Source organism: Hoplias malabaricus, chromosome 7 (assembly GCF_029633855.1).
Source record: "Hoplias malabaricus isolate fHopMal1 chromosome 7, fHopMal1.hap1, whole genome shotgun sequence".
Lineage (NCBI taxonomy): Eukaryota > Metazoa > Chordata > Actinopteri > Characiformes > Erythrinidae > Hoplias > Hoplias malabaricus.
The window spans coordinates 8,015,746-8,031,763 of NC_089806.1; the positions used below are offsets into that span (position 1 = coordinate 8,015,746).

At 49.9% G+C, this 16,018-nt stretch overlaps 1 protein-coding gene across 1 annotated transcript in view; it reads right to left on the reverse strand.

Moving 5' to 3' along the window:
* Positions 1-3,121: 3,121 nt before the first annotated feature.
* LOC136701911 (rho guanine nucleotide exchange factor TIAM2) overlaps positions 3,122-16,018 on the reverse strand; it is a 32,857-nt gene continuing 19,960 nt past the window's right edge. Inside the window, exons 16-28 of the mRNA XM_066676700.1 lie at positions 15,519-15,743; positions 13,464-13,534; positions 11,179-11,367; positions 9,900-9,968; positions 9,663-9,788; positions 8,873-8,981; positions 8,611-8,790; positions 8,357-8,475; positions 7,731-7,839; positions 7,569-7,627; positions 6,951-7,044; positions 6,706-6,793; positions 3,122-4,575 (exon numbers count right to left, since the gene is read on the reverse strand). Coding sequence (XP_066532797.1) covers positions 4,029-4,575; positions 6,706-6,793; positions 6,951-7,044; positions 7,569-7,627; positions 7,731-7,839; positions 8,357-8,475; positions 8,611-8,790; positions 8,873-8,981; positions 9,663-9,788; positions 9,900-9,968; positions 11,179-11,367; positions 13,464-13,534; positions 15,519-15,743 — 1,985 coding nt within the window. The 3' untranslated portion in view covers positions 3,122-4,028. The remainder of the gene's footprint in view (positions 4,576-6,705; positions 6,794-6,950; positions 7,045-7,568; positions 7,628-7,730; positions 7,840-8,356; positions 8,476-8,610; positions 8,791-8,872; positions 8,982-9,662; positions 9,789-9,899; positions 9,969-11,178; positions 11,368-13,463; positions 13,535-15,518; positions 15,744-16,018) is intronic.

Here is a 16,018-nt window from a genome sequence, read left to right on the forward strand (position 1 = left end):
AGGGAGAACACACAACACTCCTCACAGACAGTCACCCGGAGGAAACCCACGCAGACACAGGGAGAACACACCACGCTCCTCACAGACAGTCACCCGGAGGAAACCCGCGCAGACACAGGGAGAACACACCACGCTCCTCACAGACAGTCACCCGGAGGAAACCCGCGCAGACACAGGGAGAACACACCACGCTCCTCACAGACAGTCACCCGGAGGAAACCCACGCAGACACAGGGAGAACACACCACACTCCTCACAGACAGTCACCCGGAGGAAACCCACACAGACACAGGGAGAACACACCACACTCCTCACAGTCACCTGGAGGAAACCCACACAGACACAGGGAGAACACACCACACTCCTCACAGACAGTCACCCAGAGGAAACCCACGCAGACACAGGAAGAACACACCACACTCCTCACAGACAGTCACCCGGAGGAAACCCACGCAGACACAGGGAGAACACACCACACTCCTTACAGACAGTCACCTGGAGGAAACCCACACAGACACAGGGAGAAAACACCACACTCCTCACAGACAGTCACCCTGAGGAAACCCACGCAGACACAGGGAGAAAACACCACACTCCTCACAGACAGTCACCCAGAGGAAACCCACGCAGACACAGGGAGAACACACCACACTCCTCACAGACAGTCACCCGGAGGAAACCCACGCAGACACAGGGAGAAAACACCACACTCCTCACAGACAGTCACCCGGAGGAAACCCACGCAGACACAGGGAGAACACACCACACTCCTCACAGACAGTCACCTGGAGGAAACCCACACAGACACAGGGAGAAAACACCACTCCTCACAGACAGTCACCCAGAGGAAACCCACGCAGACACAGGGAGAACACACAACACTCCTCACAGACAGTCACCCGGAGGAAACCCACACAGACACAGGGAGAACACACCACACTCCTCACAGACAGTCACCCGGAGGAAACCCACGCAGACACAGGGAGAACACACCACACTCCTCACAGACAGTCACCCAGAGGAAACCCACACAGATACAGGGAGAACACACCACACTCCTCACAGACAGTCACCCGGAGGAAACCCACGCAGACACAGGGAGAACACACCACACTCCTCACAGACAGTCACCCAGAGGAAACCCACGCAGACACAGGGAGAACACACCACACTCCTCACAGACAGTGACCCGGAGGAAACCCACGCAGACACAGGGAGAACACACCACACTCCTTACAGACAGTCACCTGGAGGAAACCCACACAGACACAGGGAGAAAACACCACACTCCTCACAGACAGTCACCCGGAGGAAACCCACGCAGACACAGAGAGAACACACCACACTCCTCACAGACAGTCACCTGGAGGAAACCCACACAGACATAGGGAGAACACACCACACTCCTCACAGACAGTCACCCAGAGGAAACCCACGCAGACACAGGAAGAACACACCACACTCCTCACAGACAGTCACCCGGAGGAAACCCACGCAGACACAGGGAGAACACACCACACTCCTCACAGACAGTCACCTGGAGGAAACCCACACAGACATAGGGAGAACACACCACACTCCTCACAGACAGTCACCCAGAGGAAACCCACGCAGACACAGGAAGAACACACCACACTCCTCACAGACAGTCACCCGGAGGAAACCCACGCAGACACAGGGAGAACACACCACACTCCTTACAGACAGTCACCTGGAGGAAACCCACACAGACACAGGGAGAAAACACCACACTCCTCACAGACAGTCACCCTGAGGAAACCCACGCAGACACAGGGAGAAAACACCACACTCCTCACAGACAGTCACCCAGAGGAAACCCACGCAGACACAGGGAGAACACACCACACTCCTCACAGACAGTCACCCGGAGGAAACCCACGCAGACACAGGGAGAAAACACCACACTCCTCACAGACAGTCACCCGGAGGAAACCCACGCAGACACAGGGAGAACACACCACACTCCTCACAGACAGTCACCTGGAGGAAACCCACACAGACACAGGGAGAAAACACCACTCCTCACAGACAGTCACCCAGAGGAAACCCACGCAGACACAGGGAGAACACACAACACTCCTCACAGACAGTCACCCGGAGGAAACCCACGCAGACACAGGGAGAAAACACCACACTCCTCACAGACAGTCACCCGGAGGAAACCCACGCAGACACAGGGAGAACACACCACACTCCTCACAGACAGTCACCCAGAGGAAACCCACACAGACACAGGGAGAACACACCACACTCCTCACAGACAGTCACCCGGAGGAAACCCACGCAGACACAGGGAGAACACACCACACTCCTCACAGACAGTCACCCAGAGGAAACCCACGCAGACACAGGGAGAACACACCACACTCCTCACAGACAGTGACCCGGAGGAAACCCACGCAGACACAGGGAGAACACACCACACTCCTTACAGACAGTCACCTGGAGGAAACCCACACAGACACAGGGAGAAAACACCACACTCCTCACAGACAGTCACCCGGAGGAAACCCACGCAGACACAGGGAGAACACACCACACTCCTCACAGACAGTCACCTGGAGGAAACCCACACAGACATAGGGAGAAAACACCACACTCCTCACAGACAGTCACCCAGAGGAAACCCACGCAGACACAGGGAGAACACACCACACTCCTCACAGACAGTCACCCGGAGGAAACCCACGCAGACACAGGGAGAAAACACCACACTCCTCACAGACAGTCACCCGGAGGAAACCCACGCAGACACAGGGAGAACACACCACACTCCTCACAGACAGTCACCTGGAGGAAACCCACACAGACACAGGGAGAAAACACCACTCCTCACAGACAGTCACCCAGAGGAAACCCACGCAGACACAGGGAGAACACACCACACAGACAGTCACCCGGAGGAAACCCACGCAGACACAGGGAGAACACACCACGCTCCTCACAGACAGTCACCCGGAGGAAACCCACGCAGACACAGGGAGAACACACCACACTCCTCACAGACAGTCACCTGGAGGAAACCCACACAGACACAGGGAGAAAACACCACACTCCTCACAGACAGTCACCCAGAGGAAACCCACGCAGACACAGGGAGAAAACACCACACTCCTCACAGACAGTCACCCAGAGGAAACCCACGCAGACACAGGGAGAACACATCACACAGACAGTCACCCGGAGGAAACCCACGCAGACACAGGGAGAACACACCACACTCCTCACAGACAGTCACCCGGAGCGAGAATCGAACCCACAATCTCCAGGCCCCTGGAGCTGTGTGACTGCGACACCTACCTGCTGCACCACCGTTCCGCGCTAAATATTCTTCAAATTAATAAAATAGTTTTCAGTGTTTTGTCACACCGTCAATAATATCGTTATCGCAAATAAACCCTGAAATATTGTGATATGATTTTAGGGTCATATCGCCCATCTCTAAACAATACTGCTGTCCATTTTAGATCAGATCACTCGAGATGGATGTCAGTGTCCAGCGTGAAGAGGGCCAGAGTAAAAGGATTAAACTTTAAAAAAACACTAGGTAAGGTCTGTTTTTTTTTTTTTGCTCATGGGCTCCCCCTACAGTTGCAGGGAGTAATTCATTTTTACAGTACTGTCCTGACTCGAGGGGGGAGTTGGTGGATTCCCAACCTCCTTCAAAATATACATAGTGCAGTTTCTGCAGTGCAGTAGCAAGGACAAAGGCTCTTTTCTTGCTATTACAGGTCAGAGGAGCATCATAGTGTATTTGTAGCTGTAATTGTATGGTTCTGATACTACCTAGTGTTGCTTTAAGTCATGTAACTCAGCTGTGTGTGTCCTCAGTAAATCAAGGCACCTACAGCAGGAGAGTCCAGTTCTAGTCCTGGAGAAGTAAGGTCCAGGACAGCTACTAGTCTCAAGGGGCCAGACAAGACCTTGTAACTGTAAAAACCATCATGGGACAGAACAAATCTGCTGGACTAAGGCTTCAGGACCAAAACAGATGACCCCTGATGGAGCTAGAGTGTAGGGATGGCAGCCTTCTGGATGCCCATGAAAGTATCGTAGAAGCAGTCTTGGTTTGAGACAGAGGTCAGGTTCTGTACACTGCAGTCTCTGGTCAGCAGGGTGTCCAGGTCCACTGTAGAAGGATCCTCCAGCAGAGTAAGCTGACCAGCCTGCAGGCTGCTGGAGTTTCCGTGGCCACCCCCCTGTGGCTCCATGAAGCTGAGTCTCTGGAGCTGGGCCTCCAGCGAGCTGGTCAGGGAGCAGAGTCTCGCCCTCTTGCCGAGGCAGGAGCTCTCGTTTCTGGGAGCGCACGCAGGCTCAGAGTGTGTGTCCCCACCTAGTCTGCTCTCATCCGAGTCCAGCGGACTTCGCTTCAGGCCATCTGACTGCGGCTGGAGTCTCTGGAGCCAGGAGCTGGTTCTGACCGCTGCTGGGTGGCTTCTCCTGGGAAAGGTCAGATAATCTCTGGACCCTCTCTCAGCTGGAACGCTCCTCTTGGCGTTTTCTCTCAGGATGGAGCGGACTGCCTTCACGGCGATGGCTTTGTTCTCCAAACTGCTGCAGAAACAGAGGAGGAGAAGAAGACAGAAGTAAGCATGGGTTACTGGTTTTGACTGATTCATTCATTCATTCATTTTCAATCAGGACTGTGGTGGGTCTGGTGCCTCTCTGAAATCTCTGGGCGCAAGGCAGGAACACACCTGTGGACAGTGTCACACACTCATCCAGTCACTCACACACACACAACTGTGGACAGTGTCAGACACTCACCCAGTCACTCACACACACACTCACCCAGTCACCCACACACTCACACCTGTGGACAGTTTCACACACTCACCCAGTCACCCACACACTCACACCTGTGGACAGTTTCACACACTCACCCAGTCACCCACACACTCACACCTGTGGACAGTGTCACACACTCACCCAGTCACTCACACACTCACACCTGTGGAAAGTTTCACACACTCACCCAGTCACTCACACCTGTGGACAGTTTCACACACTCACCCAGTCACCCACACACTCACACCTGTGGACAGTGTCACACACTCACCCAGTCACTCACACACTCACACCTGTGGACAGTGTCACACACTCACCCAGTCACCCACACACTCACACCTGTGGACAGTCTCACACACTCACCCAGTCACTCACTCACACACACACACACACACACACACACCTGTGGACAGTGTCACACACTCACACACTCACACCTGTGGACAGTCTCACACACTCACCCAGTCACTCACACCTGTGGACAGTGTCACACACTCACCCAGTCACCCACACACTCACACCTGTGGACAGTGTCACACACTCACCCAGTCACTCACACACTCACACCTATGGACAGTCTCACACACTCACCCAGTCACTCACTCACACACACACACACACACACACACACCTGTGGACAGTGTCACACACTCACACCTGTGGACAGTCTCACACACTCACCCAGTCACCCACACACTCACACCTGTGGACAGTCTCACACACTCACCCAGTCACCCACACACTCACACCTGTGAACAGTTTCACACACTCACCCAGTCACCCACACACTCACACCTGTGGACAGTGTCACACACTCACCCAGTCACTCACACACTCACCCAGTCACCCACACACTCACACCTGTGGACAGTCTCACACACTCACCCAGTCACTCACTCACACACACACACACAGTCACCCACACACTCACACCTGTGGACAGTTTCACACACTCACCCAGTCACCCACACACTCATACCTGTGGACAGTGTCACACACTCACCCAGTCACTCACACACTCACCCAGTCACCCACACACTTACACCTGTGGACAGTCTCACACACTCACCCAGTCACTCACTCACACACACACACACACAGTCACCCACACACTCACACCTGTGGACAGTTTCACACACTCACCCAGTCACCCACACACTCACACCTGTGGACAGTTTCACACACTCACCCAGTCACCCACACACTCACACCTGTGGACAGTCTCACACACTCACCCAGTCACTCACTCACACACACACACACACACACACACACACACCTGTGGACAGTGTCACACACTCACACACTCACACCTGTGGACAGTCTCACACATTCACCCAGTCACCCACACACTCACACCTGTGGACAGTTTCACACACTCACCCAGTCACCCACACACTCACACCTGTGGACAGTGTCACACACTCACCCAGTCACTCACACACTCACACCTATGGACAGTTTCACACACTCACCCAGTCACTCACACACTCACACCTATGGACAGTTTCACACACTCACCCAGTCACTCACACACTCACACCTGTGGACAGTCTCACACACTCACCCAGTCACCCACACACACACACCTGTGGACAGTCTCACACACTCACCCAGTCACCCACACACTCACACCTGTGGACAGTGTCACACACTCACCCAGTCACTCACACACTCACACCTATGGACAGTTTCACACACTCACCCAGTCACTCACACACTCACACCTGTGGACAGTTTCACACACTCACCCAGTCACTCACACACTCACACCTGTGGACAGTTTCACACACTCACCCAGTCACACACACACTCATACCTGTAGACAGTGTCACACACTCACCCAGTCACACACTCACCTCATTCAGCTTTTAGACATAAAACCTCATCACTCACCTGCTGCAGAGTTGGAAGACTGTTTCTGGTCTTCCTTCCAACTCTGACTTAGTGTGAACTAACTCCCACAGACAGGGGTCTTCAGATCCTGTAAAAGAGGGAAGACAGCAGGGTCAGAGACACCTGAGCTTTCAGACAGGTCCCGGACAGAGGCTGCGGCGGTGGTGAGGTGTGAAGACAAATGCGAGACAACTCTGACTGAAACCCTTCCGCGCTGACAGAGGGACCTGTGTATAAACACCCACCTGCTGAGTTTCCAGGCCGCACCTGCACAGACGAGGCAGGAATGAGCCAGCGGAACTTAAAGGGGTCCAGATCTCCAGAACGGGAGCTGGTCTGCTTCAGGAAACACAAAGAGCATTAACATTTCCATTTGAACAAATTCGACCTGAAGTGACTGCCTTTGACCACACAAGAAGGTTGTTATGGGGGAACCACTCATCTGCTTGAGCTCCCTCGAACTCCTCTGGCGAGGGAAACTCCAACCTGGAGGAAAAGGGAGTGCCTTGCACCCAGCACCATCACGTGAACTGAGTCTGCTCAGTCGGTAGCGCCTGGGTTCACAGTTCCAAAGACTTGGAACTCCCTCGCTTAAGGGCAAGGCTTCCCAGTCCAGGCTGGAGTTTCCCTCACCAGGAGTGTCTCCAGTTTCCAGGTTCCTCTGGGTCTCTGGGGCTGTATCTGTGGAAGCTAAGAAGACCAGTGGTTCCCCATGTGACTAAACGAGACGAGAAAATAAAACAGAAGTACACTGCCATCTTCTCTACACACTTCAGACACCAAACATGTCCTGGCTGTCCTTCTAAGGGCTTTAGAGAAAAATGCATGGTGGTTTTTATCATATCTACACCATTCAGACTCACCATCCTTTTCTTCAGCTTGCTGCTCTCCCTGTACACCACAATAACCGCTCTCTTGAAGACTGTGGGACACAAAGAGTGATGCGTTATTTCATAGAGCTTCTTCGTTACTTCACATTGTTTTCCACAGCAGGAAACAGCACTGCTGGCCATAGTTATACCCACTGAAGAGAGTGAGCTCGGGGTCTTTCCTCATGCGGCCCATGGAGGGCATAGGGTTCAGCCAGAGAGCAGAGCTGTGGACGATGAACTCTCCCATCGATATCTCCGTCACCTGCGAGACACACACAGGTTCCGGACATTTCAACACAGCTGAAACCGCTGAACAAGACTCAGTTTATGTAGAACGTACAGATACATAAGTCTAAAAGCGGAGTCCACCAGCACACACACTGAAATAAAACAACCTCCATTTTCTGTGGGCTGCCAAAGACTAAAGCATGGGATCAAACAAGAATCAAAACATGCCCAAGGCGTGTGTGAGTAAAAACACAGGAAGTGAGAACGGAGAAGAAAGAGAACCAAGTAAAAATGACTAAAAAGTAAACAGAGGCTCATTATCATTTAAAGGAACAGGTCGCCGTGAACAGGGCTGTTTAGACAGGGGGAGAACGCTGATGTGGGGTTTGATCCTTGTGGTATTTTGAACCCCAGAATTGTGTTTACTTTTGGAAAAAGGGGAGAATATGTTGCGTTTAAAATACCGTGTCATATTTTTGTAATGTTAAGCTTCACACCGCTAATTCACCTCACTTCCATGATGTTTATTTACTTATGACTTTATTGCGCACCTCTTTCTCAGTATTGCCCTGTTCTGCCACCAACTGATCAAACACAGTGCCGTAATCTTCATAGATTTTCTGCATCTCGTTGATGTGTGTGGCCACCTTCTCCATCGCCCTCAGTGCCTCTGAAACAGACGGAAGTGTGAGAACAAACGTAACCAGTAACTGGACACAATGCAGACATGCGACGTTGTTACTGACTGATGCTTTTATGTCTCTGTTTGGAGTGTTGTGTGTTTTCGATGGTGTGTGCTTGTTACCTGTGAGATGAGTGTGCTCCTCGCTGTGGGGGTCAGTGAGAGACACCAGTTCTCTCAGCAGCAGAGGGTACTTCAACACTCTCTGGACAGGTTTGATCAGGTAGGACTCCAGCGTGGACGAGTGCTGTTTGGTGGGGTTCCTCGCCTCCAGGAACTCTTTAAACGTCCTGTCTGTCTTTGCTATAAAAGGGATCACAGCGATGGGGATGTTAGTTTTGTTCTCCTATGGATCAATAAAAATCAACTGTGAGATCGTGTTTACCTCGTTCTAAAACCTTCTGGACTTTAATGTGGTTGGCGCAGAAGCCGCTGTAGAGCTTGAAGTGGTCTGCGTAGTACAGGAAGGATCCACCCAGTGAGAAGAGAAGTTTCTGCATGGAGCAGGGAACAGGACCAAAAAAACAAAGCTCAAACATCATTGAACATAGTTACATCACAGGAAAAAGTGTGTATGAATCTGTGATGCTTGTGAGTTCATTCACTAATTTACTGTAGTATTGGCAAAGACATCAGGCTTTTACACCAGTCATTCAACACCTGCCAACATCAAACTTTATGTAAACACTACTTCTGGACGTAAAATAACAATCGTAGCTGGTTTTTTACTTGAATACTACATATACTACACTACTGTGGAGGCGCTAGACTTTGCGCGGGGCTGGGGGTTCACGGGGGGAGGCCTAGCGGCTCCCAGAGGGACTATTTTAGAGTTGTTGTGTGCTTGGGGGCACAATCTGGGGGTTATATGTATGTCCTGGCATGGTTAGTTGTGTTGGAGTTGGTGTGTGGGAGATTTGGGTGAGTGTGTTAGTGCTCTGCCAAGCCCTAATTGCCTCTTCATTGTCTAGTGCCCTTGTAAGGGCTCTTGAACAAAGGTAGCTTGTTGTGATATGGCTATGGATATGTGTCTCATTTCTCACAGTATTTTCCTGATAATAAACGTTGGTATTTGTATCGCATGGGCCTTAGTAAGATCCCCACAAACCCACTCCTAAAGTCCAACTGTGTGTATGTGAATGTGCACCCAATGCAGGTTAAAATCACTGAATCACCTTCAGCTGCTCTGGTGTCTCCAGTGTCCTGAAGTCTGGAGATGAGGTGGTCCTCTCCTCCAGTGTCTGAAGGAAAATCCTCTGGAAGTCCAGCATCTCGGGCAGACTGCCAAACAAAGACTCCATCTGGTGGGAGGAGCGGAAAACTGCAGTTAGAGCCTGAAAAGACTCACGGTCGTGGTTTAGTCGTCTATGTGTAAGTGCTCTCTGGAGCGCTACAGAGAGGCAGCCACTCACCTCTCCATGACTGAGGAAGGTCTGTCTCTCTAAAGGCTTCAGGTAGATCTCAAACAGACAGCCCAGGTCCTTTAACACACAGATGGAGATCGACATTACACGGGAAATCAAACCGTGAGACAAATCTACAGCCAAGTCATTTTGAATTTTTTAGCAATAATTATGTACCACATGTGTCAGTTAGTGATCTGTCTGTGAGGAGTGTGATATGTTCTCTCTGTGTCTGCGTGGGTTTCCTCCGGGTGACTGTCTGTGAGGAGTGTGGTGTGTTCTCCCTGTGTCTGCGTGGGTTTCCTCCGGGTGACTGTCTGTGAGGAGTGTGGTGTGTTCTCCCTGTGTCTGTGTGGGTTTCCTCCGGGTGACTGTCTGTGAGGAGTGTGGTGTGTTCTCCCTGTGTCTGCGTGGGTTTCCTCCGGGTGACTGTCTGTGAGGAGTGTGGTGTGTTCTCCCTGTGTCTGTGTGGGTTTCCTCCGGGTGACTGTCTGTAAGGATTTGGTGTGTTTTCCCTGTGTCAGTGTGGGTTTCCTCCGGGTGACTGTCTGTGAGGAGTGTGGTGTGTTCTCTCTGTGTCAGCGTGGGTTTCCTCCGGGTGACTGTCTGTGAGGAGCGTGAGGAATGTGGTGTGTTCTCCCTGTGTCTGCGTGGGTTTCCTCCGGGTGACTGTCTGTGAGGAGTGTGGTGTGTTCTCCGTGTCTGCGTGGGTTTCCTTCGGGTGCTCCAGTTTCCTACCACACTCCAAAAACACACGTTGGTAGGTGGATTGGCGACTCAAAAGTGTCCATAGGTGTGAGTGTGTGAGTGAATGTGTGTGAATGCCCTGTGAAGGACTGTCAAAAAACAAAATAGGCCAAAGTATACTCTGCAGCTCATGTGATTTAAAAACTGCAGTCTTTGAAATCGCGATTCTGCTATAACAGTGATTAATCTTTTAGCCTCAATGCTAACGTTAATATAACACTCTGCATGTCCCGCATTTCCATGCAACATATTGTTGCAACAATGGCATACAGTGTGTATTACTGACATCAAAACCGAACCATTTAATAAGTCGCAAAATACATACTGTGTGCTTCATTCCTGATTTTCTTTGGTCGTTTCACTTTACCAATTCAAGCAAATGAGCAAACAACTTTAAATAATTTTGCTCTTTATCCAGCTGATGTTTAACCTTGTTATACCGTGGTATATTCCAAGCCCCATGAAGGACATCAGGTTAAAAGAAGAGGTATAATGTGTGCAGGCCTTGTGTGGAGCAGTGAAGCATGATCTGGTGTCATACCTTGACGTATGACTTCTCCGTGTCCACCAGCTCCTGAATGACCTTCTGCAGTCTCTCGGTGACGGACATGTGTCTCGGGCTCCCTCTGGCAGGACCACTGTCGGAGGAGTAAGGGTTTCTATAACCTTCCACAGTCAGGCCTGGGTCTTCAGGGAAAGAGCGGTAATGTGTGCACACCGTCTCCACACTCTGCAAAAAAGCAGGAGCAACATCCTAATGTCAGAGGGATTCATTTGGTTGTGTTGACGCTACAGGGCAAATCAGACCCGTTTCTAAAGATAGATGTTTACAGTGAAGGTCCACAAGGGAAAAGCTAAAACTGATCTGTGGATTGCATCCTGCATTTACACTTGGTAACTGTGTGGTAGGTCAGGCTTCATCCATAGACCAAAGGTGTGTGTCCTACATGATTAACCTTCTTGAGGTCATAGACCACACTGTGGCACACTCTACTGGGTGGGGTTTTGGTTGTCTGATGTGACTGGAGAAGCAGGTTCATTTACAATACCATAACATCTGGCTAAAATGCATTCCAGACCACCTCCTGAATTCTTGATGCATTTACACCAATATTTTCACATGGATAATTTCTATCCACTTTATCTACTATTCCAATATTAAAAATGGATGACGCAAACAAGTGAGAACAAGGTCTAAAAGACCTGGACTACATCTGCAATTCAGTTCACATCACAGAGCCTAACATATGAATTTATTAAGTGTATTTTAAAGCATATATTTGGTAACGCCAACATTCTCCTGCTCTTGTCATTTTATTCTAAGCAATTTAAGAAGAATTTATGGGTCACTTCATTCATTTTAAGCTTGATTCATATCAGGAAAAAGTGGATTGATGTGTTCTGTTCTTGGGGATAATATTGTATTCAAAGAATTTAAAAATGGTGTTTGGGGAGAACACACCACACTCCTCACAGACAGTCACCCGGAGGAAACCCACGCAGACACAGGGAGAACACACCAACTCCTCACAGACAGTCACTCGGCGGAAACCCACGCAGACACAGGGAGAACACACCACACTCCTCACAGACAGTCACCCGGAGGAAACCCACGCAGACACAGGGAGAACACACCACAATTCTCACAGACAGTCACCCGGAGGAAACCCGCGCAGACACAGAGAGAACACACCACACTCCTCACAGACAGTCACCCGGAGGAAACCCACTTAGACACAGAGAGAATGGACCCATGTACATGACATCAAGACTGCTGCTAATGTTTTTAGCAGCTAGCTTACTAAAGCTAAACCACCAAATAACAATACTGAGCGTGCTAAAGAGGTCATTTAGGCACAGAGCTGAAGGACTACTGAATAACAATGAGCTTCTGGAGCTTTATCTCAGAGTCACACACATGGTCCACCTTCAGCGCAGCTCTGAACAGAATTCCAGCCATTTGTCTTCATAATCTGTCCTGCCACAGAGTAATAAAGAGCTGACAAACTGATAAATTCCCCTGGGAGGCCTTTCAACTGCGCTGTAGAGCTGCTAGACGTCAAGAATGGGGAAAAACGGCAGAAGGATGTAGAAAACACATCATACTAGAATCAAATTAATATCAATATATATTTGTTAGGTGAAAGGTTTAATTAGAAAGAACCCAGAAATGGTCAGACACAGATAAATCAGTGTGTGTGTGTGTGTGTGACTGCTCTATGCAATAAATCACACTGTAACATGATCTTTTCAGAGGCAATAGTCTAATAACAAAGCATTATAAGAGTAGATAATGGTCCAGCGTTTTACTACAGCGTCATATTCACAATCCCACAGCCAGAAAGGTCATAAAAACACATCATAAACTGCACAGTTACTCACTGGCGACGACTACGATTTATTGTTATATATTTTCTTCATTTATTCATGCTCCTGTAACCACTTCTGTAATCACTGGGCACGAGTCAGGAGCACACCCTGGACGGAGCGCCAGTCCATCACGGGGCAGCTGGGTGTCGTTATGTATGATTTCTGTTCACTATTCAGGAGTATGTTTCTGCCCTGAAGGTTTGTCTAATGTTAAAAAATGTCAGAAAGCAGCAACACCCCTGCGACTGAACTCCAAAAAGCAAAATGCAGTTCAGTAACACGATAACCAGTATGTGCACATTGATCAGAGTCCTAAAGCTGGGTTCTACTCCCTCTGTAACACAATTAAAACTGTAAGTCGCTCTAGATACGTGCATCTCTCAAAAGTCTTAAAGGTCTTCACCAGGCATTGCTTTACTCTCACACACTCCTCAAACAGATAGTCCTCCGGCTCACCTTTCTGCAGCGCTCGGCTTTATCCCGCACCTCCGTTGGATCCCCCGGAACCTCCAGGAACTGACACACATCTAAAAGAAAGAAAAGAGGAGCAGAAACAAAGGGAACAGGTTTGGTTTAATGAGTTAATGAGGCCACTGAGAGGATTAGTTTTACTTGGGGAGGCTCATCAAGAACTGGAGAGGTTTTTACAGCGTATGAATCTACCCTCAGGTGTCTAGTGTGTTGTTATTGTTACTGAGGAGATTGAGGAACGAAGTAAGAGAGGTGACAGTGGGGTTCTTATAAAAATCCTAAGCCTAGTCTTGAAATAATCGTGCAGTGCCAATGGTGTTTCAACCCTGAAAGTCCAGGACTGTGGTCCCAGCTCTTAAGAGTCTAAGGGGATTATTTTGATGAAGTGCCGCTGGGAGAAACTGTGAATAGTGTTAGCCATTAGAGACAGTTTAACTGCGAGTGAGGCCTGGGGGGGATTCAGCTGACCGGAGTAAAGCAGCATTGATCAGATTTCATTAACAGTCTACAAGAACAATTCATTCAGTCTCTTTCTCTCTCTCTGTCTCTCTCTCTCTTCCCCAAACACCCACCTGCATGACTCTCAGAAAAGCACGGTTCAGTTCACTTGGCTGGAAGGGGAAATAAGACAAATTCAGTCTGACTCCAAAAACGCCAGTGTGGAAATAACACTCTCAGTGCTAATGTGTTCCCAGCTGGATTTAAAATAACACTCAAGGTGTTAATTGAACGCTATGAGGTTCCACTGTGTGTGTTGTTCTCTGTTCTTAATTCGGTGCCAATGCAAATAAAACGTCATCATTTCTAAATCACAAATCCCTGTGTACAGAAAAGCACCTCCAGCACAATTCTAAATTACAGTTCCCTGTTTGTACCTAGGGCTGGGTGAGAATGTGTTGACATCTGTTTGTTTGTGAGAGTCTCGCTGTGAAGAAGGTCGGTCATTACCAATGCTCTCATAAGACAAGCAGCAGGAGGTTTATTATTTCCAGCCGAGAGTGTAGCTCAGGCTGAACTGAAGCCCCTTTCACACATTCATTCATTCATTGTCTGTAACCCTTATCCAGTTCAGGGTCGCGGTGGGTCCAGAGCCTACCTGGAATCATTGGGCGCAAGGTGGGAATACACCCTGGAGGGGGCGCCAGTCCTTCACAGGGCAACACAGACACACAGACATTCACTCACACACTCACACTTTTGAGTCGCCAATCCACCTACCAACGTGTGTTTTTGGACTGTGGGAGGAAACCGGAGCACCCGGAGGAAACCCACGCAGACACAGAGAGAACACACCACACTCCTCACAGACAGTCACCCGGAGGAAACCCACGCAGACACAGGGAGAACACACCACACTCCTCACAGACAGTCACCCGGAGGAAACCCACGCAGACACAGAGAGAACACACCACACTCCTCACAGACAGTCACCCGGAGGAAACCCACGCAGACACAGGGAGAACACACCACACTCCTCACAGACAGTCACCCGGAGGAAACCCACACTGACACAGAAAGAACACACCACACTCCTCACAGACAGTCACCCGGAGGAAACCCACGCAGACTCAGGGAGAACACACCACACTCCTCACAGACAGTCACCCGGAGGAAACCCACGCAGACACAGGGAGAACACACCACACTCCTCACAGACAGTCACCCGGAGGAAACCCACACTGACACAGAAAGAACACACCACACTCCTCACAGACAGTCACCCGGAGGAAACCCACGCAGACTCAGGGAGAACACACCACACTCCTCACAGACAGTCACCCGGAGGAAACCCACGCAGACACAGGGAGAACACACCACACTCCTCACAGACAGTCACCCGGAGGAAACCCACGCAGACACAGGGAGAACACACCACACTCCTCACAGACAGTCACCTGGAGGAAACCCACGCAGACACAGAGAGAATTCACCACACTCCTCACAGACAGTCACATGGAGCATTTTGTTAAACATGAGTGAATGAGTGAATGGGCGAGTGAGGAAATAAATGTCTGAATTAGTATCTTCTCTGAAGTGTACCTGAAGATGCCAGCTGTGTGTGTGTGGGGCTGGGTAGCGGAGGAGGGCAGTAGGGGTCACTGGGGTCACACTCTGGCCACACGCCGCTCTGATCAGAGACGAGCTCCTCACGCCTCAGGACCAGCTGCAGTGAGTTCTGACTGAAGAAGGTGTGAATGAGCCCCAGATCCAGAGTGGACACGGTCACTCCGTTCACAGCCAGGACCTCGTCCCCACACTTCAGCCCTGAACACATCAAAAGGAGGTTCAACAGAGTTCTCAAAAGAACACAAACAATCAGAGGTTCAAAAGAATATTCTAGTAATTCTCAAAAAATAAAATAATCATGTATCACATACGCTTTTCGTAATTTGGAATTGCATTGTGGAGAATGATAGGAATGCAAGCTTGATATTATTCATTGTGCTTGATGATATACACCAAACTTAGGAGGTCTTTCAGAGTCAAATACATTTTCACTGACTGCCTCTTTTCATGTTAGGTTTTAACCTCTAAGCAAG